Source organism: Desmodus rotundus, chromosome 4, assembly GCF_022682495.2.
Source record: "Desmodus rotundus isolate HL8 chromosome 4, HLdesRot8A.1, whole genome shotgun sequence".
NCBI classification, from domain to species: domain Eukaryota; kingdom Metazoa; phylum Chordata; class Mammalia; order Chiroptera; family Phyllostomidae; genus Desmodus; species Desmodus rotundus.
The window spans coordinates 179329428-179356672 of record NC_071390.1 but is presented as its reverse complement, the minus strand read 5'-3'; the positions used below and the strand labels follow the sequence as shown (position 1 = coordinate 179356672).

Below are 27245 nucleotides of genomic sequence, written 5' to 3'. Positions count from 1 at the left end.
CTCCCAGGGCTCCCGGAAGAATCCACTCCTGTCATTCTGGGCTGCCCCCGCCACCACCACCCCTGCAGTCACGTGGGGCCACCCAAGAATCCAGGACGACCTCCCCCTCAGGCTCCTCTGTCCTGTCTGCGAAGTCCCTGTGGCCACAAGTGGCCACAGGTGGCTGCAGCTGCAGGACTGGGGAGTTAGGATGTGAGCACCGTGGGGGATGCTGCTGTGCCTCCCGAGGGTGCAGAACAGCCCGTCACAGTTCGTCTCGCGCGCAGCCAGGGTGGCAGTAAGTAGCAGCACACTGCGACTGCCCCTCGTCCTCTCCACGGCCGATTCACTCTGCAAACTGCCCCTGCACTGCCCGGCCTCAGAGACGGGCCAGAGCCGCAGCCCCTGACCCTGCAGTGACCGCCCGGCCCGACCTTTGGCTGGGACCCCTCCGTCCTGACACGGAGACCAGCCAAGGCCCACCAAAGGGACCCACACGCTGAGGGACCCCCAGTCCCCATGCAGGTGTGGGTGTGGGCACAGGTCAGACTGACCAGGGAGCAAGGGGGCGGCCCTAGGACCGTGGCAGGCCCACTTGGGGACAGGCCAGGGTGGCTGGCACCGGCTCCTGGATTCTGGGCCTGACCTCCGGGCCTGCCAAGAGCCCAGCTTGGCCAACCTCCGCTCTCCGCCTAGAGGCCAGCCCTCAAGGAGCAGGGCCACTGGGCCCACGGGCGGCAGGCTATTTGGGCGCTGATGGGGCAGCGAGGGAGGGAGGGACCATTCCCCGGGGCTGCACAGCCCCAGCGGCTGCCTGGGCTGTTCTTGCAGATGCCTTGGGAACATCCAGGTCAGAGGCCAGCAGCCTGAGAGCAGCTGCCCGCCCAGCGCCTGCTCCTCCATGCCCGGGACGGCGTCCAGACCCCTCTGTGCCCTGCTTGTCCCTGCTGGTCCCTCATTTTACCCTCCCCACGTCCCAGCCCCACCCCAGCCCCTCAGAGCCTCTTCTGTCTTACCCGGGAAGTGAGAATATCTCTGGGCCCTGGCCCAGGCTGGCCAGGGCAGGGGGGGCAGGCCCGCGTGGTCCTCCCTGGGCACTCGGAGACAGTTCCCCAGCTGGCTGGCCGCTGTGGCCTGGGTGGCGGGAAGACCCAACCAGACCCAGTCATCTCCGGTCAGCTCGGCGGGGTCAGTGCCGGAGGACCGCCAGCCCCTGAGACAGGCAGCAGAGGTGCCGCAGGCCTTGCTAACCCTCTAAAACTGGCCCCAGGTCAAGGCGGCACCACTGTGACCTGGTGGCTCATAGGAGAACTAACCTGCCCATCCTGGGGGCGTGCTTCTCGGTGCCAGGCCCGGCGGGGGTGGGGAGGCGGGGGGCTGTGTCTGGGCCCCAGGAGCAAACGTCTTTCCTGCCGTTGGAGTCCAGCTGTGCCTCTGCCCAGCTGTGTGACCTCAGGCTAGTCACCAGCCCTCTCTGAGCCTCTGCCCCTCAGCTGTGAAAAGGAGAGGAGTGGGTGTCTACAAGACTTGTGGGTAACCTCATGAAAACCGGGCACCCCAATCCCTTTGCGGGCAGTGCTTCCCGGGGGCCAGGCTAAGCAGTGGGGTTGGGGCAGGGGAGCTGCCTGGCCCCTCCCGACACTGCAGGGGCTGCCCGAGGCCTGGGAACACTGCCGTCATCGGGTTCAACGGCGAGGCTGCCCTGGGCGAACTGGAGTGGGGGCAGAGAAAAAGTGAGACGGGACCCCACCCCCCAACCCCACAGGAATAACTTCCACTCAGCCCCCTTGCTGGCTGGGCTCAGTGCCTGGGGAGGGGCTCAGTGACCTGGGAGGTGCTCCGCTGGCGTCCCCATCCCACAGGTGGCTGCTGGTCCGCAACCGCCCTAAACAGGCTGGAGCAAGCAGACCCCGGTGGCTTCCCACATGGCCCTAGTGCCCTGGTCACGGTGGTGCCCACGTAGCCTATGCCAGGAAAGACTCCTGGGGTGTGGGGGACAGCACAGCACCCCTGCAGCTGCCTCAGCTCTGGAGACTTTCTCCCAAAACACCCAGTGTGAGTGGAGGGGTATTCTGTCGCGGGCCCTGGCTGACTGGAGACAAAAGCAAGGATGATCTCAGAGCCCAGGTGCTCAGGGGCCGTGTCTCTGACTCCTCAGAAACAGCCTCAGGGCCAGGCTGCGGGAGCGAGGGTGGGGGCCGGGGGTGGCCTTCCATTTTCCAGAGCAGGAAGCTGAGGAGCAAAGGGTGTTTTCAAATGTGTAAAGTGTGTGCGTACCTCATTCGTGGCCAGTAAGATAGCCGCCTGGCCACAGGCACAGCGAGAAAGCAGGCCTCGAGTTACCTGCCTCAGAGGAGCACCACCGTCTCTGCAAACAGTGCGTGTCGTTGTCTTACTGGGCGGCCGAGGCCTCGGGGCTGCACTGTGGGTTCTGGCTGAGCTCCCTAAACAGACCCCGGCCCCTGCCGTCCCTCGGAAGCCTGTTTTCCGAGGGGACAGGCAGACCCGAGACTGTGCTCCATCCAGTGTGCTGAGCCGGGTCAAGGGGCCCGGGAAAGCAGGGCAGGCCTCCGGGAGGCGGTGGTGCCGAGCTGCGTCCTAGAGCAAGGCAGGGGTTGGGCGCGCTGCTGAGCGAGCCCAGGCAGAGCTGGCAGCACGCGTCACGCCCTCTCCCTCTCTCCTTCTAGATGCAGAAGCAGGTGTGGCCCCAGGTCTGCCCGGGCGCCGCCCCCTGTGCCTTCCAGGTTTGTGGGCCTGACGCCTGGTCTCGGTGTTGTCCCGTGCTCGCCGCTGCGTGCTGCGTGTAGGGGAAGCAGCAGGCCCTCCACCGGGGCGGGGGCAGCTCCACAGCCTGGGTCAGCGTCCTGGGCCGCCCTGGCGGCGCCCCAGACTGGGGCTTACCCAGCAGAAATGTGTTTCCTGCCCGTCCTGGAGGCTGAGGCCCACGGCCACGGCGTGGGCAGGCCGGTGCCTCCCGAGGCCTCTCTCCCCAGCGCTGTGGTGGCCGTCTTCCCCCCCGTGCCCTCACTGGGTCGTCCCTCTGTGTGTGTCTGTGTCCCAGACTCTTCTTGGCAGCACTCTGGTCACGTTGGGTCAGGGCCCGCCCTAAAGGCCCCGGTTTAATCACAAAGCACAGCCATGCTCCGGGTCCTGGGGGGCAACCTGGGGGTTGGGGCTTCCGCCTATGAGCTTGGGCGGCACAACTGAGCCCACAGTGTGGCCCTGCCCAGGCTGCTGGCGCTGCAGCGGGTGTGAACCCCTGATGGAGGCGGGACAGAATAGTAGGGACAGGGAGGGGCCTGCTTAGGAAACAGGAGGGGAGGTAGCAGGGCAGAGTAGGGAGAGGGGGTCAGGTTCTTGGCTGGGACCCCCTTTGTGGAGATGGGCCCCATTTAGATGGGGCAGTGGGAAAGCTTGCTAGGGGTGGACCAGACAGGGGTGGGGCTGCCAGGTTGCACCCCACAGGTGGGGATGGACACAGGTGTGGTGACTGGAGTGGGAGCCTGAGAAGGACAGAGTCCACGCAGATGTGGGCAGGCCTGGCGTGGGGAGCAGAGGCAACGGGGGGTGGAGAGAGCCGCCACCTCGGGGGAGGTAGGAGACGTGGTCAGGAGGGCAGTGGGCAGGAGTGGTTCCAAACAGCAGTGGGCACTCGAGGGGTAGGTTCCACACGTGACAGCTGCAGAGAGGCCCGGGCCAGACCGAGGGCTCCCTGGTGATAGTGGCCAGCGGTGATCCCAGGAGGCTGTTTCTGAGACACACCGGGGTGCGGGACCAAACTCAGGGTCACTGCCAGCGCTGCTGGTGCCGAGAAGGGTGCGGGGCAGGGTGTCAGGGGGCAAGGAGCCAGGCTGGAGACTGGTCTTTAGGGTCACTAGACCGTCCCCAAGTCTGTCAGCAGAGCCGGGCGGGTGGGATGGGCTGCCCCAGGCCCCCATAGTCCAGGTGGGAAGTGGCATCTCTGAGCAGCTTCTGCACCGGAGACAGCCTTTGCCCCTGGTGCTCAGGGCCCTTTGAAAGCCTATTGCTCGCCCTTGGCCTCCAGAAAGGAGAGCTCTTCCTCGCCCTGGCCGCTTGGTGGCCACCGGTGCCGAGGGCGCCCCTGCCGTGCTCGTGGCCCGTGTCGCTGCTGTGTCTGACAAGCTTCCCAGTGGTCTGTTCGAGCCTGCCTGTGCATTTTAAGGGTTCTTTCAACCTGCCAGCCTTTCTGTTGTGTGACTGTCACCGCTGCCTCCGGAAGGGCCTTTGCATCGACGTGTTGTGTTTTCAGTCTCTTCCTGTCCCCTGCTTTCCCAGGAGACCCGCACTTCCTCGGAGAGCATCATATCCATGCCTGCGTCCAGCACCTCAGGGTCTCCCAGCCGCGTGATTTATGTAAGTAGGGTTCTTTCTGTGGGGAGCAGGGAGGGGACAACGGCCGCTGGGCGAGCCCGCAGGGGCTGGGGTGTCCTCGCCAGGCATTGGCACGGCCGTCCCTACTGTGGGGATGGTGCAGACATTAGGACGCTGTTGGAGGTTGACCCAGCCACTCCCCAGGCATGTGGTGACGAGGGCACAAGGAGGCCCTCACAGTGGCCGTTCACAGTGTGTGCAGGGGCCACAGTCTCCACACCCAGCAGCCTAAATAAAACCCCCGGGCACGCGTGGGGCGGGGCAGCGTTGGGGATGCCGTGCAGATCTGTGCGTGTCTCCGTGGAGGGTGTTCCTCGGGAAGCGTGCCAAGAATAGTGTAGATTACGTGTCTCATTTTCATTCAAGAGGGTGTGTGCACGCGTGTGAGCCTGCATGTGTCTGGGTCCGTGCCTGTATGTGTGTGTGTTCATGTGAGTGTGTATGTGCAGGTATGAGTGCATTTGTATTTATACCACTCGCTTGTATTCACATACAGGCGGGTGTTTGTGTGTGAGTCCATGCATGTGCGCATCACCGTGTGTCCGCACATGTGTGCATACATGGGCACCCATGCACACGTCTCTGTGTGCACCTGTGTGAGCATGTATGCACATGTGTGCCCGTCTATGTGTGCGTGTGCGTGCATGTGTCCCTGTGTGTGAGAGAATTTGTGTGTCCCTGTGTGTGCTCATGTGTGCACCTGCACATGTGTTTGTGTGTGCGTGTGTGTCAGTGTGTGCACGTGCACCTGTGCACTCGCATGTCTGTGCGTGTGTGAATTTGTGTGTCTCTGTGTGTGCACCTGCACATGTGTTTGTGTGTGCGCACGTGTGTGTCTGTGTGTACACATGCATCTGTGTGCTCACGTGTCTCTGTGTGTGTGCCTGTGTTTGTCTGCAGGCGCACACAGGCGCCTGCAGGTATTTTTAGGCCGTGCACCGAGTGTCACTGTCTGCTGGGCCCCGCATCAGGCACGTCGCCGTCCTGGCGTCTCTGACCCCTGGGCCATCCCGTGGGACCATCTCTCCCGCTCTGTGGAGAGGCAGTGGAGGCTCAGAGCAGGCACTCCCTCAAGGCCGTGGTGCCTCCTCCGTGGCCAGTTGTGGGGACCCAGGCTGATGCGATCATGGGGCTCCCCCCATGCGGCGGCCTCCATGCATGGGTGTCACTGTGCCCCTCGGCTCCTCTCTCCTCGCAGGCGAAGCTGGGCGACGAGATTCTCGACTACAGAGACCTGGCCGCCCTGCCTAAAAGTAAGGCCATCTACAACATTGACCGCCCCGACATGATCTGCTACTCGCCCTACCTCAGCCACTCGGCGGGGGACAGGCAGAGCTGCAGCGAGGTACGGCCCACCAGTGCCACCTGGCTGGCCTGCGGGGCAGGAGGCATGCCCATGGCGGGGTCCCTTTACTCGGTCCTCACTGCTGTCTGCGACACTGGGCCTGCTCTCCCCCCTGAGATGCGCCGTGTGCTCCCTCTCTGAAGAATTGCCAGTGTGCTGTGCCCCAGACGCCCCTGGCAGACCCCATGCGCACTGAAGACTGAGCCTGGACAAGCCCCTGGTGTGGGGCCAGGTGCAGGAAGCGTGTGGTGTTCAGGAAAATGATAGGAATGAAGTGAGAACCCCTTCGTTTTTGCAGTTTGGGGTGATTTTCATAATGTATGAAATGTATAGTTTTCCTCTATCCAGACCATTCCAGGCCTTGCTCCACCCCCACCAGCCATGGCCTGTCCCTCTGTCCCCTGACTTCTGGAGCTGGTGGAACCCGGGGGCAGCATCCTTTACTACTGACCTCTCAGCCACAGCGGCCCCCCTCCATTTAAGTCGGGGCTCGCTGTCGGTTTCTGAGTTTCTTTCCATGGTTTTGAGATTTCTGTGAGATCACAGCGCCTATGGTAGACGGAAGAACAGCTGCCAGCTACCAGCTGGAGTGTGCGTGCCATTTGTGTGTGTGCCGGCAGGAGACCGCTGTCCCTCCAGCCGTGTCCCCGGCCCCTCCTGTCTGAGTCTCCCGCAAAGGCCCTCGTGGGAAGGGAGGTCGGGGCTCCGGGCGCCATGTGGAGGGGGCAGTGCAGCGAGCCCAGCCCAGACCTGCTGGCTTCTGGACACCGGCCGCTGTCACCGTGCCGGCGCAGCTGTGGAGCTCAAGGGCAGGGTGGGGAGGGTGAGGCAGGCACGGCTTCCCTTGCTCAGAGGCCAGCAGGTGTTCCCCCCCAAACCTCCCACCACCACTGGCTGTCTCTGCCCCTGGGGACTTATGGGACCCCAGGGATCCAGGTGATCAGTTCCATGAAGAGAGGCCAGAGGGCGGAGTGGGAGTGGGGGTCCCCACCTGCACCACCTACCGCGTGCTGAGCTGGGCACAGGGCCGCATCGTCCAGCATCTGGTCTGAGCCCGAGCGGGAGGCCCCGGACAGGGTCGGAGGGGCCAGGTGGCGGCCATCGTCTCCTGGGGCAAACAGCTGTCTGTGGGACAGACGGTGCTGACCTGCTGTGATGGGCTGGTCACCACACCCTCAGGACCCAGGGCAACCATTGACAGAGCAGGCCCACACCCACGCCCCAGGCCCCAGGCCCCAGAAGCCCTCTCTTTCTTGGGCTGCCAGGGTGTGGCCACCCCGCGCCCAGGACCGACGGTCTTCCTTTTGGAAAAATGCCTTCTTGGGAGAGTGCTGGGGTGCGGGGGGTGGGGGGCGGATGGAGACAGGCCCCAGGCTGGCACCAGGCAGTGTCCTGGGGCATCTTTCTCAGGGCACCATTGACCGCATTTCTCCAAAAAGAAGGCTTAGGAGCCCGTGGTGGGCCCCCTCCCGCATGGAGGAGGGCGCCCTTGTGTGAGTGTCTGTGCCTTCTGTCGTCTCTCCAAACGAGCGGCCGCCTGGAGCCAGGGTGCTCACGGGCTGCTCTGTGTTGTGTCCACAGTCACCCCAGCTGCTCTCGCCAACACCGACGGAGGTAACCGCCGTCCCCGCCGTGTGCTCGCGGTGCTGCCCCCGCCCCCGCTGTAACGACAACCGCCTGCCGCCCCCAGGAGGGCCCTGTGGCTCTGGACCGTGCATCTGGGGCCATGGCACTCCGTGGCTGGGGCGCCCTCCTGGGAGTTGGCTGTTTTTACAACCCTGTCTCCCCTGCATGCCCCCCCACCCCAGTGCGTCTGCCGGCCCTGTGAGAGCAGAGCCCCGGGACTGCCTGCGGCCTGGGTCATGGCTCCCTCCCAGAGACAATCCAGGAGCCTAGGGTAGCTGGGCCACCTCCTGTGCCTTCGAGGGGGACACACAGGAAGTCCTTGCAGATAAACACAGCACAGCATTTGTAATTAGCAGCCAGCCAGACTCCAGTCTGGGTGGACATCACATCCTGGGACCCAGGAATTTGACAACCTGGGAGCCCCACAGCAGGCCAGGTGAGGACACAGGACACCTGTCGGGTGTGAACTGGCTGAGGGGCTGTGCAGAGGGGCCCAGAGACGGGGACTAGACTGCAGGGCTGCAGCTGCCTAGGCCAGTGCTGTCTCTGTGGCCGGGACGGGCCGGAGGACTTGGGGGGCAGCCCAGCTCGGCGCTGGCAGGTGCAGGAGCTGCACGAGGCCTGGCCTGAGCGGAGGGTGGGGGCGGGACACCCAGGCCAGCTGTAGGGACAGTGGCTCGGCCCCTTTGGCTGCAGGGTGAGGCCTGGAGGTGGCAGGTGACTTTGGGAAGGTGTGGGAGCCTTGAATGCCAGACCCAGACTCACCCCCGCTTCCCCCACCCACGCCGGCCTCGGGGGCCACAGTGGGACACTGCGCTGGCTTGTGCGGTGACTTGGTGCGGCCTGCTCTCGCCCCGCACCCTGTGCTGTGCCATCTCACGCGCACCGCCTGCTCTGACTGCCCCAATCAGGCGCTCATCCTGCTTGAACAGAGTCTGCGTTGTCAGTGCTCGTGGTTCTGACTCAACCGGGCTCCGGGCCCAGGAGGGGTGCCTCCCTACCCCCCACGCCTGGGGACCCCCATCGAAGCTGGGGCGGGTACAGAATCTCACTGGTTCTCAAACTGTGTTCCAAGGAGCCTTGGATGCTGGGAAGGATTGGGCGGGAGGAGGAGCTGAAGGATGTAGGAGGAGCAGGTGCTTCCACCCCCCACTGTAGTGGGGGCCCAGCCACTGTTGGAAGGGTGGGGCGAACCTGCCGTCCTGCGCCTGGCAGGCGGGCGAGGAGACCGTGCTCAGGCCTTTGGGACCTTCAGCACCAAGGCCAGGCCCCTCTGGCTCTCCTCCTGGGGCCTTGTTGAGTCAGGCTCTTGGGTCAGGAAAGCAAACCCCAGGCTGGCGGGTTGGAGGGTGGGAGAGGGGCGGGCCGGGCTCCAGCTCCCGCCTTCACCAGGCTGTCTCCCCTCCCAGGGGGACCAGGACGACCGCTCCTACAAGCAGTGCCGGACCTCCAGCCCGAGCTCCACTGGCTCCGTCAGCCTTGGGCGCTACACCCCGACCTCCCGGTCGCCCCAGCACTACAGCCAGCCAGGTACTTGGCTCCACGGCTTCCTTTCCCCCAGCCAAGCTGTCTTCTTGCTGCTCTTTCTGTTCTGAATCTGCCTCTTATACAACAAGCGGGAAAGTTGCCGAGGGTGGCGGAGAGTTTGCTCATTCGGTGACCCAAAGAAAAGGCGCCCCCTCCCGGGTGGGGCAGCTGCTGCAGGGGCAGCTGGTTCATCTGCGGGCAGAGGGCCTGGGCCTGGCACATGGGGCAGAACTGAGCACATAGCCTGTGTAATTAATGTGTCCATAGGTGAGATGTCGGGAAGAAAAAATCACGTCGATGGCGGGAGACACGAGTCACTTAGTTCCAAGCTCACGTGGGTCTGGGGAGGCTTGAGGAAGGCAGAGTCAGTGGCCAGGAAGTAGAGTCGATATCCTCTACAAGAGTAGACTTGACTCTTCACCGGGGCTGGGCTGACGGCCCCAGGACAGAGGTCTTGTGGGAAAACTGGAGAGAGGCCAGTGCCAGCTGCTCTGAGCAGGTAGAAGCCCTGTGCAGAGGGTCCCTCTACCCGCTCCCGCCCCACCCCCTGCCTGGTGCCGGCTGTGTCCTGCTGTCCCGTAGCTTCCAGAACTTGGCGTGGCCCTCGGCGTGTCAAAGCCACAGGGACGCTCCACGCACAAAAAGGGCACTGCCTTTTTGAGGGATTTTTCCACACTGCTTCCTCCCCAGCCAGCTGCCGCATGACTCCATCCTCACATCCACAGACACAGCTCTTGTTTTTGCAGCCTCTGTGGAAAAATCAAAGCTCACTCATTTGCAAAGTTATTTTTATTGGCTCCCTGCAATGTGTCTGGTACATCCTGCTCAAGGCCAGAGGTTTGGAAAGTGGGTGAGTGAGCGAGTGCATGAGTGAGTGAGTGAATGAATGAGGTAGGGAGTGAATGAACGAGTGAGGGAGTGAATGAACGAGTGAATGAATGAGGTAGGGAGTGAATGAACGAGTGAGTGAGTGAATGAATGAGTTAGTGAGTGAGTGAATGAATGAATGAGGTAGGGAGTGAATGAACGAATGAGTGAGTGAATGAACGAGTGAGTGAATAAGTAAGTGAGTGAATGAATGAATGAGGTAGGGAGTGAATGAATGAGTGAGTGAATGAGTAAGTGAGTGAATGAATGAGTGAGGTAGGGAGTGAATGAACGAGTGAGGGAGTGAATAAGTAAGTGAGTGAATGAATGAGTGAGTGAATCAATGAGTTGAGTGAGTGAGCAGGCCAGTGAGTCAGGGAGTGAAGGACAGTTGGCCTCTCCCAGGGCCCCTCTGCTGGCCTCTGACCACGGTACTTTGGGTCACCTGGTAACCCCAGAGAGTCAAGACCTGACTCTCAGCTGGTGAGGCCGTGTGATTGCCAGGTGACAGTCTGCGCACACCCCCGTCCAGCCAGCTGCTCTCCACCTGCATCCTCATCCCGAGGAGCCCCAGGTGGGGTGCCGGCAGGGCTCAGGGTGCAGCAGCTCCCGTGCCCCAGAGGGAGCAGCGTCCTCACCCCGAGGCGCAGGCTGTGGTATAGTGGATTTGGTGGCCCCCCTCGAAGGTGTGCCCTCTTGGAGAGAGGACACAAACACGTTCCTAGCAGGCGGGGCCTAGGAATAGTCTGTGGCTCTGAGGCCAGCAAGCCCGCACGGACTCTGACTTGCTCTCTGTCGCCCGCAGCTGGTACTGTGAGTGTTGGTACCAGTAGCTGCCTGTCCCTGTCCCAACACCCAAGCCCTACCTCCGTGTTCAGACATCATTACATCCCCTACTTCCGAGGTAAGGCGCGCCGTGCTGCGGGCTCTGGGTGCCGCAGGGTGTCCGCCACGTCTGTGTCTCGTGTCTGTGTCGCCGCATGGCCTCCCCCAGCCCCGTGTCTCACGCCCGTGCTCCTCGCTCTGTGTTCGTGAGTCCAGCTCTGTTTCCGTCAGTGTGTGAATGTCCCTGGGAGGGACACATAGGTCCCTCAGTAGGTAAAGGAGTGAGCGGCATGGAGCAGGGTGGGAAGCTGCAGGGAGAGACCAGGACCCATCTGCTGCTTTCTCGCCCTTGAGCCGCGTCATCTCACCTTATTTCCCATGAGTCAGCGCTGCAGGCCACAGGGGCTGCTGGCGGTGGCCATCGTGACCCAAAGCTGAGGCCTGAAGAGGGCAGACACTGGTCCCCAGGGTGGCCTGGGCAGGATGCACGCCCCGAGTGGCTCCCACTGGCGCCTCTTCCCAGGGTGCAGACCCGCCCACTGTCCACGCCCCTGCAGAGGTGTGGACGGGAATCCCACTAGGAACATGGCCGAGCTCCTGTTTCCCCATGTGCTGTGGACTTGATCGTGCCTCCAAAACTTGTGTGTGGAAGCCCCAACCCCCAACGTGACGGCGTTCAGAAAAGGTTCCTCAGGAAATTGTTAGGGTCACATGAAGTCATAAAGCCGGGGCCCTCGTCCCAAAGGGTCGGTGGCCTTGTAGGCGGAGGACGGTCTCTCAGCCGTCTGCGCGCGCCCGGAGGAAAGCCGTGTGCAGGCAGAGTGGCGGTCCACACGCCAGGAAGGGAGCTGTCCCCAGAAGCCAGCCCGCCAGCCTGCCAGCCCGCCGGCCTCCAGCACCGCGGGAAGCAGGTGCCCGCGGTCTAAGCCCACCACCTGTGGCCTCTGTTACGCGGCCCTCGCTGCCTGGCACACTCTGGCCATGAGCAGAGGCAGTGGCGATGTTCCCACTGATTCCCCAGGACACCAAGCGAAGTTCCCGGTCCCTACAGCTGCTGCGAACGTCTCCCGAAGAACCTCGGTCCCGAAGGGGCCAGGAGGCAGGCAGGCCCAGACGCACTGCTCTGTCGCCTGATGGCCATCCTTGGCTCTCAGGGATCCGTCACCACCGCTTGCTCTGTGTGGCCTCGTCAGGTGTACGGAGAAGAGCGCCCCTGATCCTGGGGACGATCATCCCTCCTCCTCGTGGACCTGTCTCCACCCCTCGCGGCCCCCGTGGGACCTGCCGCCTCTCTTGAGCAGGCGTCCGAGTGGCCTGGGATGCGTGGCCTCCCGCAGCGGGGGGCAAAGGACTAACCGCCAGCCGGAGTGAGCTTGACTACAAGACCAGTTGCCTTTTGCTGGCACAGCAGAGGCCCCCACGCAGCTTCCCTCCCACCTGATGTGGCCCCACTTTGGGTGGGGCTGTCACAGCTGGGGCCGTGGGGCACTCCCCCGCCTGGCTGCTCCACCACACTCCCCGGCAGCTGGGCGGGCGGCCCGGGGATGCTTTTGGCCGAGACCCGCGCTCCTGGGGCCTAGAGCTGGAGAGGCCCCACGCTGCCCTCCTCTGCCCTCTCTGAGTCTCCAGCCTCCAGGGCGAGGGGATGGAACCTGGGCCAAGGGCAGTGCCCCTGTGGAGCGCCCAGAGGCCTGAGGAGACTGAGGACTGAATGCAGGCGGGGCCCTGGGTGGGGTCCTGGACAGGAAAAGACCATCAGATACCAACCGGTGAGATCAGAGCAAAGGGCGGCGTTCACGTGATGCGGCTGCGGCTACGCGCGTGGCGATGGGCGACGGCGCTCCTGGAGGGGCCCTGGGTGCGCGCCCGTGGGAACTCTGCGCTGCCCACAGCTGCTCCAAAGCAAGGCATTTGCTTGAATTAACAGAAGAAGGCGGCCTTTCAAAGGCTAGGCCTCCCATCCTGTCTGCCTCCTCCTGGAAGGACGGCCTTGGTCCTGAGCCACCTCCGGCAGAAGCCACGAGCCTTGTCAGAAGGGACTGCTGTGCCTTTTCAACGTCCCCGCACATCCAGGCTCCCCTGGTTTTCTCATGTCCGTGGATTTTTACACCAAAGCCAGGAGAGGAGGCTGGTCCCCAGAGGAGTAACTGGAGCCTCCTGGGCCGCTGGCCCTGGACCCTCCCGGCCCCGTCCCTGCTGCGGAAGGCGGCCATGGTGCGTGGCCTGAGGGGCTGTTGTGGACATTGCAAGAGTAGCCACGGCCACAGAATGGCAACTGGACGCGTGTGGGGTCAGCGCGAGAGGTGCAGTTTATTACAGTGGACAGGCAGACAAGGGGGTTGGCGCGGGGCTGTGGCCCCAGGAAGGCTTTGCCCCTGAGCCCTGACCCAGGAAGGGTCTGGGTGGGGGGAGGGGTGGAAAAGGGGCGTCAGGCAGAGACGGGGAGGCCAGGAGGAAAGGACTCAAGCAGAGGGGCATCTGGTGACTGGTGTAGAGGTCCCAGGATGACAGGTGTGACATGGGCATAACGAACCAGTGGGGCCACCATGCCTGTGTCCCCAGCTGTCCCTGAGTCCTGGGCTCTCTGAACACCTGATGGAGGCTGTGCTACCTCCTTAGATAACCGTGCACACACCCTCAGGATCCTGCTGTGACATAGGGGGACACTGCACTTTAGGCTTGGGGACGGAAGACATGTGACCTGCAGAGTCTGTGGCCTGCGCAGGGTGGGAGATGAGGGGCCATGAGTTCTAGGCAGAGAGGAACGAGCCCTTCAAGGCCTCTCGGATGCCGCAGGCTGTGCCAAGAGCGTGCCCAGCTTAGTGGTGACGCCCAGTGAGCCTCATTTCTGCCTCTGAGCAGGGGAATGTGTTAAAGCCCCTGGGGGGTGGATGAGGCACAGCCAGTCACCAGATGGGCCTGGGGCCATGGTCTCTGAGGGTCTCCCACAGCCTGGCCTGGAGGTAACTGCCCCCAAGGGCGGTGCGGGAGTCCCAACAGGCCACAGCTCTGGAAGGCTGCATGCCATGCTCTAGGGCAGAGGCTGAGGGAAAAGCAGGGTTCTTACCATGAAGGGGGTAGAGACTCAGCTACCCGAAGCCCATGGGCACCCAGGCACGGGAAGATGCTGGAAGCTCGTCAGCAGCCCCTTTGTGGCCTCAGGCTGGTGTGAGCTCTGCTCATGGCCCACTGGAGCTGAGTCCCCTCCCCTGCCCCTGTAAGCCCCCTGGGCCCCAGCACACCCCATCGGGGCAAGAGCTCTCCCTGAGCCGGCACCTTCCTTGTCAGCTGCTACATGGCCCCTGGCCAGGCCACCTCCAGGCCCACACAGCGCATGCCAGCCAGCCAGCTGTGGAAGGGCAGCCGCATCACCTGGGGGTCCTTGGGCTTTGAACAGCTGCGGCTCCGAGGGCGTATTTGGAGTCCTGAGGGGCCCTTCCCTCTGCCGAACGGCCATGGAGGGCGGCGGGACGCTTCCCAAGACTCCAGGGAGAGCAGACGAGTTGTTCCTCAGGAGGGTCTCTGCAGCGGGTCGCACACCTCTCACCCAGTGTCTGATGCCATTGCGCTCTGTCTGTCCCCTCATCCCGTACACACAGCCGGGCGGGGTGGTCTGCATGTGTGACCTGATAATCCAACCTCATTCGCACAATGGAAGGTGCAGCTCCAGATGGGGTAAGAAAGCAGAGCCCGAATCAGGATTCTTTCCATTTAATTTGCAAAAAAAAAAAAGAAAAGCTTGATTCAGGAACGTGGCAGCCGATGGATGCCAACTGTCTCATCGTGCGTGGCTGGTGAAACTCCACTCCGTGGCTTCTCTGGACAGAGTCTGGTGGATTCTAGCACTCGAATCCTGTTGAGTGCCTACTTGGGGCTTCTCCAAAACAAGCAGCATCTCCTCATATAAGGGTACTCAGGAAGGGGGGCCTTTTGCCACATCTCAACCCCAGCCGTGGCAAGGCAGCAGACCGCTGCACCCCTCCCCCCGAGGAGCAGGGGGCTCTGCCGAGGCGGCCAGGCCAACCTTCCCATGACCCGGGAGCCCTGCGCCTTCACACGGGCAGCAGACCACAGGCTCGAGGTTGGATTAGCAGGTCAGGGACCCAAGGTGGAAGTGTTGGTGGGGGGCACATATCCCCACCCCGGGCAGGGGCATGGGCAGCCCCTTCCCGGAGAGACCTGCTCCCCTAGAATACGTTTTCATGCTTGAAATGCTCTGCTCTGCTTCCCTCTCCTCCCACCCTCTGTCTGTGCCCTTCCGTCTGGAGGCAGTGAAAGCGGCCGGAGCACACCCAGCCTCTCGGTGCTGTCCGACAGCAAGCCTCCCCCCTCCGCCTACCAGCAGGCTCCTCGCCATTTCCACGTCCCAGGTAGGCACTGGGCCCGCCGGGCAGGTCTGCCTAGCCTCGGCGGGTGTAGGGTGGTCCCCAAGCCTCACCATCTGCACCCCCGAGTCCTGAGATTCTTTATGAACCAAGCACACAGGCCTACACACCCCCAAATTTCCACGTGTCTTTCTCCCAAAGCCCCACCAACACCAGCAAGACACTGTGCGCTCCTGGGTAAGGGCTGGAGGGCGTGGCCAGTGGGCTCAGCGTCCCCTGGGCCACCTGCTCCCTCTGCCCCTTCAGGGTAGGGGCAGCTTCTGGGCTGGGTGAGGCTTGGTCTGAGGTGTGGGGCCCAGGGGCAGCCATTTGGGGGTCTCAGATCCTTCCCAGAGATGCTGAATCTGGGTGACTGGTGGGAGCTGACAGGAAACCAGGAGACCGAAACCACAGTTCGCTTGCTCACCCTGCTTTCTCTCCTTCTTTTCTCTCCCCTCCCAGACACTGGTGTCAAAGATAACATCTATAGGAAACCCCCTATCTACAAGCAGCATGGTACGGTTTCTCCGCTGCCGCGAGTGGTGCCTGCATGCCTGTGGTCCCCGAGCCCCCAAGTCCTTGCTTTGCTGTGCTGATGTGTGGCGGGCCCCCCAGAGAGGTCCTGCGGCCTGGGTGTGGCACGCAGACTCACCTGCAGGGCCGGGGAGAGGCCCCCCCAGACAGTGCGGACACCTGTGTGTTGTAAACCTGAGGCTGACGCGCATTGGCTGGGCTCGGGATGGGCGTTTGTGGCGAGACCTGGCTTCGGGGGCTTGAGTTTGCTACTTTGCGAGAAGCAGCCAGACTAACCGCAGCCGAGGTGGTGAGGGGCAGAGGCCTCTCCGGCCCCGGCCCGAGCCAGACTGCTCACACCAGACATCAGCCCCTGATTCCTGCGTGGGAATCTGGGTCCTGTGCTGTGGGAATCTCTGACGAGCGAGTGGGTGGCCTGGCCTTCGGGGAAAGGGGTTCCTTGCATCGGCAGATGGGGGCAGGGGGTGTTGAATGGCAAGGGTGTCTCTCGGGGCCCAATCTCTCTCTGGGAGGTGACCGCGCACATCTGTCCCACCTGAGCCTGCGGGACAGGTGCACAGGCAGCAGGTGGTTGGGCTGCGGGGCAGGAGGCAGGAGGCTCAAGGTGTCTTCATGGAATTTTGGATGAGTTGGGGTATCAGCACCCTGACCCTCTGCCTCCTCACCTGCACAGTGAGGCGGCCCCTCCCCCTGCCCTCTCCACAGGCTGCTTGTGCGGCTGACGGCGTAACAAACCCCGTCCTGACACCGGGAGGTGTCGGGCAGGTGGTGGGGTTGTCGTCAGGTCCTTAGGGCGACGGGAAGAGGGACCCCCACCCCAAAGCTCTTGTTCAGATGCACCCAGAGAGCAGTCACGGCCCACCCTGACAGCTGGCTGGGCATTCCCCGTGGGACCCTGCACTCGGGTGCTCTCTGGGGCCCGCTGCAGACCCGGGCTCCCGTCACGCAAACAGCAGGGCTTCCCACTGTCCCCTGATTGCATCGGCCCCTCTCCCCGAGGACAAAACAAATGAAGGCAAATGCCGGGGTTTCCAGGCTTTCACCGCTGCCTCCACCAGACAGGCTTCAAGCCTGGGCCCCCCGCGGGTCCCAGAGGGGAAACGGAGGCCCAGATGAAGGAAGCTCCGTCCTTCCATCGTGCCACCCATGGTCACGTCCTGCAAGTGGGGTGGGTCGCGCGGCCTTGCGTCAGCCTCAAACACATCTTTTGCACTCAGCTGGGGGGTCAGCCCCTCGCGGGGAGAGGCAGTCAGTCGGTCAGGAAGTGGCTCGGTGGTGTGGGTGCAGCCCAGCCTCACCGGGGCGAAGACCTGCCGACGGGAAGCCCCTTTGGGAGGCACACCGGGAGGGGTCACAGCGGCCAGGGACCCCCTCTGGGTTGCTGTTGTTGACCTGGATGGAAATGCCTCTCCTACCCAAAGGACCGCACCCTGAGCACCAACCAAAAGTCTTTACCGGTCCAGAACTTGGGCGTGCTGATTTCTCCGTGAAATAAATTTCGCCGAGCGCCTCCTTGCGTGTAAACAGGGTTCGGCATGCCGTTGACGTGGACTTCCCTCGACCTGCTCCCCTCGGCTGGCCCTCGGAACCAGCGGATGTGTGGGGATGCCTCTGATTGCCGACACACCACGAGTGTTTGCTTTGACAAGCTGGCCCCACCCCGTTGGAGTGCTCCCTGTGTGTGTGTGTGTGAGCATGCACACATGTGTGACACCCATGAGCACGTGTGCAAAGTCCCCACCGCCAACCTCCACGAAGTCCGGGTGACGACGTGGACTCACCAGGCCATTTAATTAGATTCACAGGACGTGCTCGATGGCTAAAAAGGGGTGCTTTTTAAGGGACGTGCTTACCTCTCGACTCTCCAGTTCCCACTCACCCCAAGTTTGACTTTTTAATTAGCACCACCCTTTCCTGGTGCCCGCGATTTCTTCCTGGCTTTGGGACACAAGCCCCAGGCCGAGAGGGTGGCAAGGCCTAGCGGGCGGGGGGACGATGGTGTTGCGGACGAGGTGGCTGGCATGCGCGTGGCTGCCGCGGGAGGGTCACCGCCATGCACGGCTCCACACGAGACAGCGAGTCTCCGTCCGACCCTCTGAGGTCGGCATGATCGTAGGTGAGGAAACTAAGGCCGGGCAGTCACGGGACCAGCCCGTGGCCAAGCTCAGGTCCACACCCAGCTCTACTGACCCTTGACCTCCGACCCCCGGCCCAGCAACATTTTCTTGTATGACATCAGCTCCAACTCCACTTGGTTATGATTTAATGGCTTTTTAAGTAAAAGAATGAGAAAGAGAAGGACGGAAGCAAAAGGAGAGGATGGGAAAATAAAAGAAAGGGGACAGGGTGGGACCGTAATGCCTCTGTGCAGTCAGGAGCAGATCAGGAGCAGGGTCCACGCAGGACAGGTGGAGGGCGGTGCCTCGCACCTCCCCAGTGGGGTGTAAACCGCCCTGGGACCGAAAGCTCAGGTGCCGCCTGGGATATTTCTGGTGTTTCCCTGGGTGCTGGTCACCCGCAGTCACGCCCTGGAGTGCACACCCTTCAGAACCCGACTCCTTCCAGAGGGCAAGGTTCAAGGTCACTGCCCTCACCCTTGGGCCTTGAGGGGTTTCAGGTGAGGCCGAGCTGAACCTTAGCAGAGAGCGGGGCTTCTGGCTGCCTGCCCCGCAATGTGGTGGTGCTGGGCCCGGCGTCTAGACTGTGTAAAGTGAATTCAACAGGGACGCCTGCCCCCATTCCCCAGGAAGTGGACAGGATGGTGACTGAGAGGTTCTGTCTCGGCCGTAACAAGGCATGAGCCCTCAGAGGGTGTGGGAGGGGAGCCCAGGCCCAGGAGGTGGATGGCGCGTCATTGCCTCCAGCCGCCCGCAAGTGGGGGTGTCCGAGCCACCCCCCCACCAGACCGTGAAGGTGACCCGCGCGGCATACCTGGAAGCTGTTTCTTCAGTCCCTGGTTTGAAACGGAAAGACCCAGCATTGCGTGTCTCTGGGATTCCTGGATGGCAGGGTTGAGCCTCGTTTCGGTTTGGGGATCCTCTTGGGACGGGAAAAGGGAAGGCAGGCCCCTCACCCAGAAGGAAAACCAGAGGTCCTGCCATCATCAGGGCACCGCCCACAGGGCCCCCGGGACCCACAGGGGCTCCGCCTTTCCCAGCAGGGTTCCCGTGGCCATTGGCTTCCTGGCTCAGAAGGAGCAGCCTTGTGCGACAGGACAGACACACTCCCCTGGGTCCCTCTGTCCTCCTGCGTGGCCCTGTCCTTTCCTGGCACAGAGGCAGCGTGCTACAGGGCCGCCTCCAGGTTAGCCTCTCAGCGATCCCCAAGTTTTCCCCATGCACTCCCGTCTGTCACAGCATCCACGTTACCCCATGCGGCCCTCACACCTCGGAGGCATGGGTGTCCTCTGCCCACTTTCCAGATCAGGAAACCGAGTCTCAGAGCTGTCCCAGAGCAGGCGGCAGTAATGCCGCGTGCCAGGGGCGGGGGTTCCTGACCTTTCCTGCCTGACACCCAGTTCCCGGGAGACCACCGTGTGATTCCCAGGCTGGGGAACCAGGGCTCTGAGGAGGCACGGGTTCGAGTTGGGCTGAGAACTGGCACTGTTTGCAGAGGACACTTGCTAAGTGTCGACGGGACCCCCCCAGTCAGACAGAGGCCTGCATCTCAGTCCTGCGTCTAGCCTGTCTGGCCCAACCAGCCGTCCTTGGCTGTGTGACGGACTTGAACCCAGGGTGGCCTGGGGGCCTGAGGCCTGGGCTCCAAGGCCTGGGGTTGCACATCCCACAGGGCCCTGAGCTGCCTTTGCACTTGCAAATTAGCCCAGGTGTGGGGGTCTGTCCGGGGGGGCCTTCAAGGATGTGGCTCCCTTGCTTCTCTGGGCTGGACGAGAGCCGCCGGCTTGGTTGTCCCTGGGGCTTGCCGGGCAGCCGCCAAGAGTTGTGGCTAGTGCACGGTCCGGGTTCCACTCTCCAGGGCAGTCGTCTGGGTGGTGGGAGGGCCGGCCGGCACGCAGGCTCCCTCGCAGACTCATCATTACTTTGCCCCCGCGAGCGGAGAGGGCAGGGCTTTCATCTCCACGTTGAAAATAAAACCGCTGACTCTCCGGGGAGGAGAGGCAGGTAGCCGCCAGGAGTCACCAGACGGTCTTCAACTGTGGCCTTATCTTGTCAAGGTCCTGTAGCCCAGTCCCCAGTGTCCCAGCTCTCGGGCCTGATGTCAGTCTTGTCCTTGGTGGCACACGAGGCAGGGTACTCCAAAAGGCTCGGAGGCCCGAGCCCTCTGCAGGCTGCAGGTAAGGAGCCCGCCTGGCATGTCCTTACCACGGCCGCGGTCTCTGGCGGGTGGGGAGGTCCGGGGTTCCTTTCGTTGCCCCGGGCTTGAGGTCAGTGTTTCTGTGTGGGATGCACGGGACGGTCCTTACAGAGTGAACTGGATAGGAGAGCATGTCAGTCCAGCTGGGTGGCCACCCCTCAAAAAGGCCAGTGGAGAGCACAGACCTTCTTGGGAGAAGGACGTGCTGGCTCTGCCCCGTTGCGGGCACCTCTGGGTGTACGTTGTGCCTCATCCCTGCCCTTCGTGTTCTTTACTCACTCACTGGACTGTGACGTGCGGGCGGCCAGCACTGAGGGGGGGCAGGCAGGGAGGAAGGACCGGCTGGGTTCAAGGTTAGCCCCTGCCTCCCGCTGATCCAAGACCTTGAGCTTGAGGAAGGCACGGTATTGCTCTGAGCCTCTGTCCTCCGATCTGTGAAGTGGGCTGTGTGGGGCTAGGTGGCCACGTTCGGGGAGTCCGACACAGGCTGGTCAGCTGAGACTTTGCTTTCTTTGAAGTCAGACTTGCAAGGTACAAAGTGTGTTCTTCAAAATGCCAAGAGGCTGCACCTGCAGACATGGCCTGATCCCTGGCCGGGGGGTGAGGGGGTTGGCTGGCATCTCACCAGGCAGCCCTTCAGGCCCCTGCTCTCGGCTTGGAGGACTGTCTCGTGCAAGGGCACATGGCCCCCCTGCACAGGCACTGTCCCCGTGGGAGAAGGGTCCTGCGTGCCTGGCTCCTCAGCCCTTAAAAGGCACTCTCGCCGGCGACCTTTTTGGGGGCTGTTTTCCGTTTTCGGAGCACAGCTGGGACGTGGAGACCCAGAATAAGCAGTGAGCTGCCTGACAGCTGGTCTTTCCCTTCCAGCCTCCAGGCGCCTGGATGGAGAGGACGGAAGTTTCGACCAGGATAACAGGAAGGTAATGTGGGGCGGACCTACCGTAGAGCAAGCTGTGCAGAAGGAAATCGGGTTTTGTGGGCTCGTCCAACGAGAAACCTCAGGCTCCTCCTCGCGGGCCCGGCTCCCTGGAGGTCCCTGAGGGCACGCAGAACAGGAGCTGGGGTAGGCTCCTTGCCTGCGGCCTCCCTCTCACCTGTGGCATCAGCCCAGCCACTACCGAGTCCTCGAGACACGCCCAGGCATCCTGGTGGCGGCTCCGTGACCGAGCAGGTGTCTGAAACGAGAGGGAAGTAAACTGCAGTGCATCCTGGGGGCACCTGAGGCGATTGTTCGAGAACAGGCTCAGCAAGCAGTTTCAGTAACGGGCCCAAGCAAACGTCTCAGCCTTTAGCCTTCGGGCCTCGGGAGCCACGGCCCCTCCCTGTCCTTAAGGAGGGCAGGTGTGTGTGGACAGAGCCCGGAGCTGGCTCTCCCCACGCGGAGCCATTTGGGCCTGGACCTCCCCGGCCTCAGTTTCCCCATCTGTAAACTGGGTCAGCACTGTTACAGAGGACCTCCAAATTCACGTGACTGTTTTGTTTTTCTTGGCAGAAGACAAGCTGGCTGATCCTCAAGGGGGACTCGGGCACCAGGACTAACTCCCCGGACCTAGACAGCCAGTCTCTGTCCCACAGCAGCGGGACTGATAGAGACCCTCTCCAAACAATCCCGGGAGACAACTTCTACTCACGTGAGTGGTTCTTTTGAGCAAGGAGCTGTCCGTGTGGCACGAGACGCCTCGCAGCCAAGGGGCCCCGCGACGCCAAGCTGACCCCCAGATCTAAGCCTTGCTGGCTGAACACTGTAGGAGCAAACGCACAGACCGCAGGGCGAACCAGGCAGGGGGCAGGCCCTCTGTGCTTGCTGGCCCCTGGACAGACACACGCCAGCCACTGCTTGGCCCATGGGCTCTGCCAGCCGGTCCCCGACGACCTTCCATGGCTGGCAAGAGGGCAGAGAGCCAAGTCCGGAAAAAGGCCTCCTGGGCCAGCTGTGGGCCAGATGTGGGCACCCCTTCCCCTCCAGAGCAGACACGAGCACGGTCCAGGCGGCGAGTCCAGACTCGGAGTTGATGACAACGGCATTGTCCCGTGTCCCGTGCTCGTCCTGAGCAAGGGACCAGGAGTTGGGACTTCATATCTGAGGACCTATGGGAGACAAAGATGATGTCGTGGAGCCTGAGTTAGTGAGGAGCTGCGTTCAGGTGTGGGACAAACTCCAGAGAATGGCCCTCACTTCTAGAGGCTGTGAGTCACGGGCGGCAGTAGGTCGAAGGCCTGCAGGAGACCCCGGCATCATCTGTGGGGTCCCGCAGGCCCAGGGCGGCTTTCTGGGGCAACCTTGAGGCTTAGCTTGGAAGCAGAGGCTTAGCAAGGACAGATGTGGGCGCGAGAAGAGACAGGAAAGGTGCAGGCTTCACCTGAGGCCCACCCACGTTCTAATCCCCGCTCGCCACAGCGGCGCAGGCCCGTATGGCTCCCGTCGGGTTGGGCTGTCAGAGCCTCGAAGGAAGGGACACATGTCCACAGCCCGTGCTCCACCTGGCCCTCAGCAGATGCTCTGCAAGCAGCCCGCCGGTCCTCGTCCCCATCGCCCTCCACTGTAGGTGACAGTGTTCCGACGGGAGGGGACAGAGAGGCTCGGTCACTGTCGCTATGAAAAAAGAACTCAGACTAAGCAAAGCTTATGTTTTGTGCGTGGCCTTTGAGAGAAGGCATCTGTAGCCCCCATGCCTCTGTCCCTCCTGGGGTGCAGCTCTCCCAATGTCAGGGGCTCAGAGCCAGTGCCCAGGGCGATGTCACCACAGGAAGGTCACACCTAAAACGTCCCCAGGGGGGCTTGTCCAGGACGGCATGTGCTTCTCCGGGAGCAGGTCTGGAAGGGACGTGGCAGCTGCCTGTCCACCAGCAGGCAGGTGGAGGGGTGCCGGAGAGCCAGTGGGTGGGCTCCTGACCAGGCGGCAGCCACCGGCCCTGCAGCTCCTCCCTGCTCCCGGCACCCGGTGCCCCAGGCAGTGCACGGCAAGCTGGCACATGGCCCTGGCCTTTCTGCTCTGTGCTCCTTTCCCTGACATTGTGCGTGGAAGGTGTGAGCCCTCAAGGCCCCAGCCCAGCGGCCCTGTGGTGGCCCCCCCACACCTGGGTTGGGGGGCACCGAGACCTCAGCCCAGGCCCCGAGCTCCCAGGAAATTATCTGGAGATCTCGGGGTGGTCTTCTCCGCTCTCAGTCCGGCCCTCCCACGGCGGTGGGCGCCCTTCCTCTGCAGGCTGGGAGCATGCCCTCCACCTTCCCCACTCTCCTCAGGGGAGGCCCTCGGCTGCCCCGGTGGTCCCCGCTTGTGGTGGTGGCCTGCCTGCCGCTCGGGCTGAGGGAGGAGGGGCACCTGCTGGCGCTGCTCACCTACACACCAGTGTGCTGTGCATGTCGCCTTCGCCACTGCTCTCTGCTTCCTCACCTGCAAATGCCACCAGGTGCCCTGGCGCTGTGCACGGCACCCCTTGGGTGGCAGACCCAGCGAGGCTGGAAGATGGTGCCCCCTGTTTGAATGAACCTGTCACACACCTGCAAGGGCTTGTTTGTCCACTCCACCCCTTGCTGCCTCGTCACACCTGCAAGTGCCACCACAGGTGACAACTCGGCTGCCTCCCACGCAGCGTGCCCCTGGCCTGCAGGAATGGACAGCTGGTGCTGGAACCCATGACCTAACTGATCTAATCCTGCAAAGAACAAACTGTGTGTGTGTGTGTGTGTGTGTGTGTGCGCGTATATGTGTCCCACACTGATGCTGGCTTACAATGACAGGGATCCTGATTCCGTCATCCACTCGCTGCGTCCTCAGGCTCTGATGTCGGGTCCCCTGAGCGGGGGCCAAGTGTCTCGTCATTGCAGCTGTGACTTGATTTCTATCCCGGTGACTGTGCTTTGCTTCCCGATGTGTGTGAGGGCAGCGGAGAGGGCCCAGCTGCAGGCCGCCCAGCTCAGGCTTGTCCTGCTCGCTGCCAGCCTCTGAGGAAACTGGGGAGGCCTGGGCAGCGTTCACTGAGGGTTATGCACCTCTTTCCAGGGTTCCTTTGAGCCCCCAAATGTGAGTCCCTCGACACCAGTTCCATTTGCAAACAACTGTTGCTAAACGAAGCGTTCGCACCTAGCAGGGGATGCCCCCCTACGCCCCGGAGACACCCGTCTGTGGTGTAGAGGCCAGGCTCCTGACACCCGACACAGTGGGCACTCAATAAATGTTTGTTGAATTGAGATGCATTAAATTCAACGGGTGTTTATTGAGCACCCACTCTGTGCCAGACGCTGTGCGGGGCGCCAAGGGGGAGACTGAGGAGACAAGGGCAGCCCCTGCCCCGGGGAGGCGTGCAGGGGACTGGGAGAGGCGGGGGCACTGGTGGGAGCCAGCACACATGAGTCCCGCCGCCGCCTGCCGGGGCCCTCCGGGGATTCCCGGGGACCGGTCTCTACCCCACCCCACTTATGACACCATCCACACATCTCCACTGGGATGGGATCATCGTTCAGCCATTCGTCCATCTGTCCACTAAACACGGGTGGAGCGCCCCCTACATGCTGGGCATGGTGCTAGGCAGCGCAGAGCTGGTGATGAAAACGGCCCAGACCCCTTCCCAGCAGGGAAGCCGTCGAATGAGTGACACTCATTCACAGGGAGACTCGACTCCCCTCCCCTCCGTGGCAGCGCTTCCCCGCCAGCACTGGTGCTGCCTGCAGCCGGGGCCTCCTGTCGGGTGTTTGTGACAGACTGCTGCTCGTTCCCCCCACGCAGCTCGTGGGGCGCCCTCTGGACCGTGCATGTGGCGGGCTGTGTTGTCCCAGAGGCTGGTTTCCGCACAGGGAAGGGGAGGTGTTGGGGTTTTGTTACAGGAAGACAGCCCCGAGGTGGGTAGGACGAGGCGCACTGTCCCCAGTGGGACCTGAGGTGTGGGCCCTCCCCGGGCCTGGACCCCGTGGCCGCTCTGGGCCCCACCTTCCCAATCCTTCAGGCCCTGTCCTCTCCTTTGAGGTTTCCGCGTCCCCTTCCAGGTGGTCAGAACTGTGTCAGTGTCAGACCACGCCCCCGGGCAGTGGAGACCCTGCCCAAGGGACCCACGGACCCTAGGAGGGAGGCTGGGCCCTTCCCTCACACCCAGCACAGGAGAGGAGTGGGACAGCTCAGGGATCGGGGCACGAGTCCAGGCGGCATCGATGGGTGGTCCCAGTACCGGCAGCCAACCCTGCCTGTGGCTTTGGCTTCTGTGTCACCTTCTGCCCGCCCCTCCCCCCACCATGGAGTCCCAAGTTTGATGGGCTGTGCTGTTGTCACCTGCCCGGTTACCAAGGGAACAGCGGCTGGTCTGCAGCCTTTCCCGGGTGCCCTGGTACTACTCTGGAGTGTCAAGGTGCGAAGAAATTGTTCTCACGCTTCTTAGCTTATGGCTGAAAGGGAAAGGCACCTGATTCGCTGCCAACCTCGTGGGAATATCGGGCGGGGTGGGCAGCGTGCCTGCTTTTCATGTCGTGATCCCGAGGCCCCAGGGGCAGAATCGTGGGAACTGGGAGAGTTTCCAGGACCTTCCCCCTTTTTATGAGAGGCCAGGGAGGGCCAGCAAGGGCATGACCTGCCTGACCTCTGACGACCCTTCTGTGAGCACCTTCTGGGTGGCGCCACCGTGTAGGTGCTGGGGTGGAGCGAGGCTGAAGCTGCGCCTGGCCCTGGGGAGTTGATGCTCCGGGGCCCGGTGTCTCAGGCTTTGAGAGAAGCCAGGAACTAGGATTTTAATGTGAAGTGTCCCAATTGCAAATAGCTCAGGATCGTTTAAAGAATAAAATGGTCTCCAGGCCCTCTGGTTGGTGGTGGGTAGGCCTCCATGTTCCACTCACTGCCCGCTGCCGGAGGCCAGAGGTGCCCGCCAGGGTGGGGTCAGGCTCCATAGGCTCCCGGTGTCCTGGGCGGTCTCTGGACGTCCCCACCTCCCTGGCTTCTTCCTCAGTCCCTGGGGACAGAGGCCGAGACACGTAGGCAGGCATGGTCTTTGGGGGTGCTACCATGTCGCCTGCCAGCACCCCGCCCTGGCGTTCCCCCTCGCTGGGCCGAGCCTGCCCACCTGCGTGACAGAGCTGTGCTGTCGTTTCAGGGTTCCCCTATTCCAAATCTGACCCTCTCCCAGGACTTGGAAGGAATGGCTTGGACCACCGGGTAGGTACCCCCGCCCTGGCCCGTGGTGCACTAAGGTCACTGAGATCGTGAGAGGTTCCCGAAGCTTCCTGACCACAGCCTGTGGAGGACCCGGGGACCCCGCCCACCTGCCTGCCTGTGCCTGCTGCTCCCTCGGGCCCCCACCCCCCACCGCTCCTCTGGACCTGGCCAGGCAGAGCCAGCAGCGCCTCCTCTGCCTCCCAGGAGACCTCCATGCATGTGGGCGGGGAGATGGGGGGTACCCGTGTCCTCCTTCTGTGACCTAGAACCTAAGAAGGACTTTAAACTGTGAGCCAAGCCTCCATCTGCTCCCCTTGCTGGATGCCCCCAGCCCCTCACTGCCACCACTATCACCTTGCTCCGCCACAGGTGGCCTTGGCACCTGTGATCACCATGTAGAGCCCTGGTTTCTGTAGCCACTCTCAGCTGAAGGCTGGCTGGATCCCCAACCCCGGGTGTCCCCAATCTTGGGACAATCAGAGGACAGCCCAGACCGTGTGATGCCTGACCTATCCCCCACGGGGAGTTGCAGGGGGACAAGACCCTGATGAAGAATTGCCCATTTCTGCCCCTCTGCCCACAGCTTCCCTGGGTCTCCAGTGAGGACCCCTCGGGCAGGGTGGGTGTGATAACATCAAAGCCCCCCCTCCTTGCCTCTCTCTACTGAGGACATTTGTCCATAAACCAAGGCAACTCAGCTTCAAGTGCAGCCACTCCAAGCCAGCGGTCTCAACCATAGTGTAGCACAGGGGACAGCTCCTCCAGCCTCCCCCAGGAGAGTCTCATAGCCAGGGGCCAGGCCCCCAGGACATGGCTAAGAACAGGGACACGTCCCCAGAGCTGCAGGTGTCCTCCTGGCCTCTCCGTCCGCCCCAGCTGTGCTGGAAGAGCTGCTGTGCCTGTCCTGGGCCCAGGTGCCTCTGCGTGGTCCGACTCAGGGACCGCTTGTCCCAGAATGAGTCGAGCCGGGACGTACATGCCGCCTGCTTCTTCCAGTTGGCTTCGGTGGATTTGTCCACCCTTCATGTCCCTGTGGGAAGTGGGGGTGAGAAAGTGGGACCAAGGTCCATGGATGCCCACAGCCTCAGGAAGTTCAGTGTTAAGGTTTGGGAACAGCTGGTCCAGACACTCGGGCAGGGACCCTGTCCTCGCCCCCTCTCTAGAACGGAGAGCAGAAGCTGACTACAGAATTCGGAGCTCCCCTCTGTGAACGTCCTGCCATTCTAAGGGGGGGCAGCCTGTGAGGAAGCCCAGGTGTGCTTCTGGGCAGGGGGGGGGTCCAGAAGGGGGCTTCATTGTCACGTGAAGATTCTCGCTTTTCACTTTGCTTCTGGG

At 62.7% G+C, this 27245-nt stretch overlaps 1 protein-coding gene across 21 annotated transcripts in view; it reads left to right on the top strand.

Annotated features, from left to right (window-relative positions):
• The window catches only part of ABLIM2 (actin binding LIM protein family member 2), a 100067-nt gene that overhangs the window by 57805 nt on the left and 15017 nt on the right, over positions 1 to 27245 (top strand). For 4 of the 21 annotated variants that reach the window (XR_011651146.1, XR_011651145.1, XR_008426694.2 and 1 more), the window contains exons 9-20: positions 2667 to 2723; positions 4276 to 4353; positions 5570 to 5716; positions 7298 to 7330; positions 8752 to 8872; positions 10542 to 10640; positions 14830 to 14931; positions 15388 to 15441; positions 19634 to 19753; positions 20641 to 20693; positions 21266 to 21404; positions 25849 to 25910. Coding sequence is in view for 3 of the 21 variants with exons in the window: in XM_071221316.1 (XP_071077417.1) it covers positions 2667 to 2723; positions 4276 to 4353; positions 5570 to 5716; positions 7298 to 7330; positions 8752 to 8872; positions 10542 to 10640; positions 14830 to 14931; positions 15388 to 15441; positions 19634 to 19753; positions 20641 to 20693; positions 21266 to 21404; positions 25849 to 25910 (1065 nt within the window). In the remaining 18 variants the exon portion in view is untranslated. Of the gene's footprint in view, positions 1 to 2666; positions 2724 to 4275; positions 4354 to 5569; positions 5717 to 7297; positions 7331 to 8751; positions 8873 to 10541; positions 10641 to 14829; positions 14932 to 15387; positions 15442 to 19633; positions 19754 to 20640; positions 20694 to 21265; positions 21422 to 25848; positions 25911 to 27245 lie in introns of those variants that run through there. The other 17 variants (XR_011651148.1, XR_011651144.1, XR_011651149.1 and 14 more) reach the window with 17 other exon arrangements.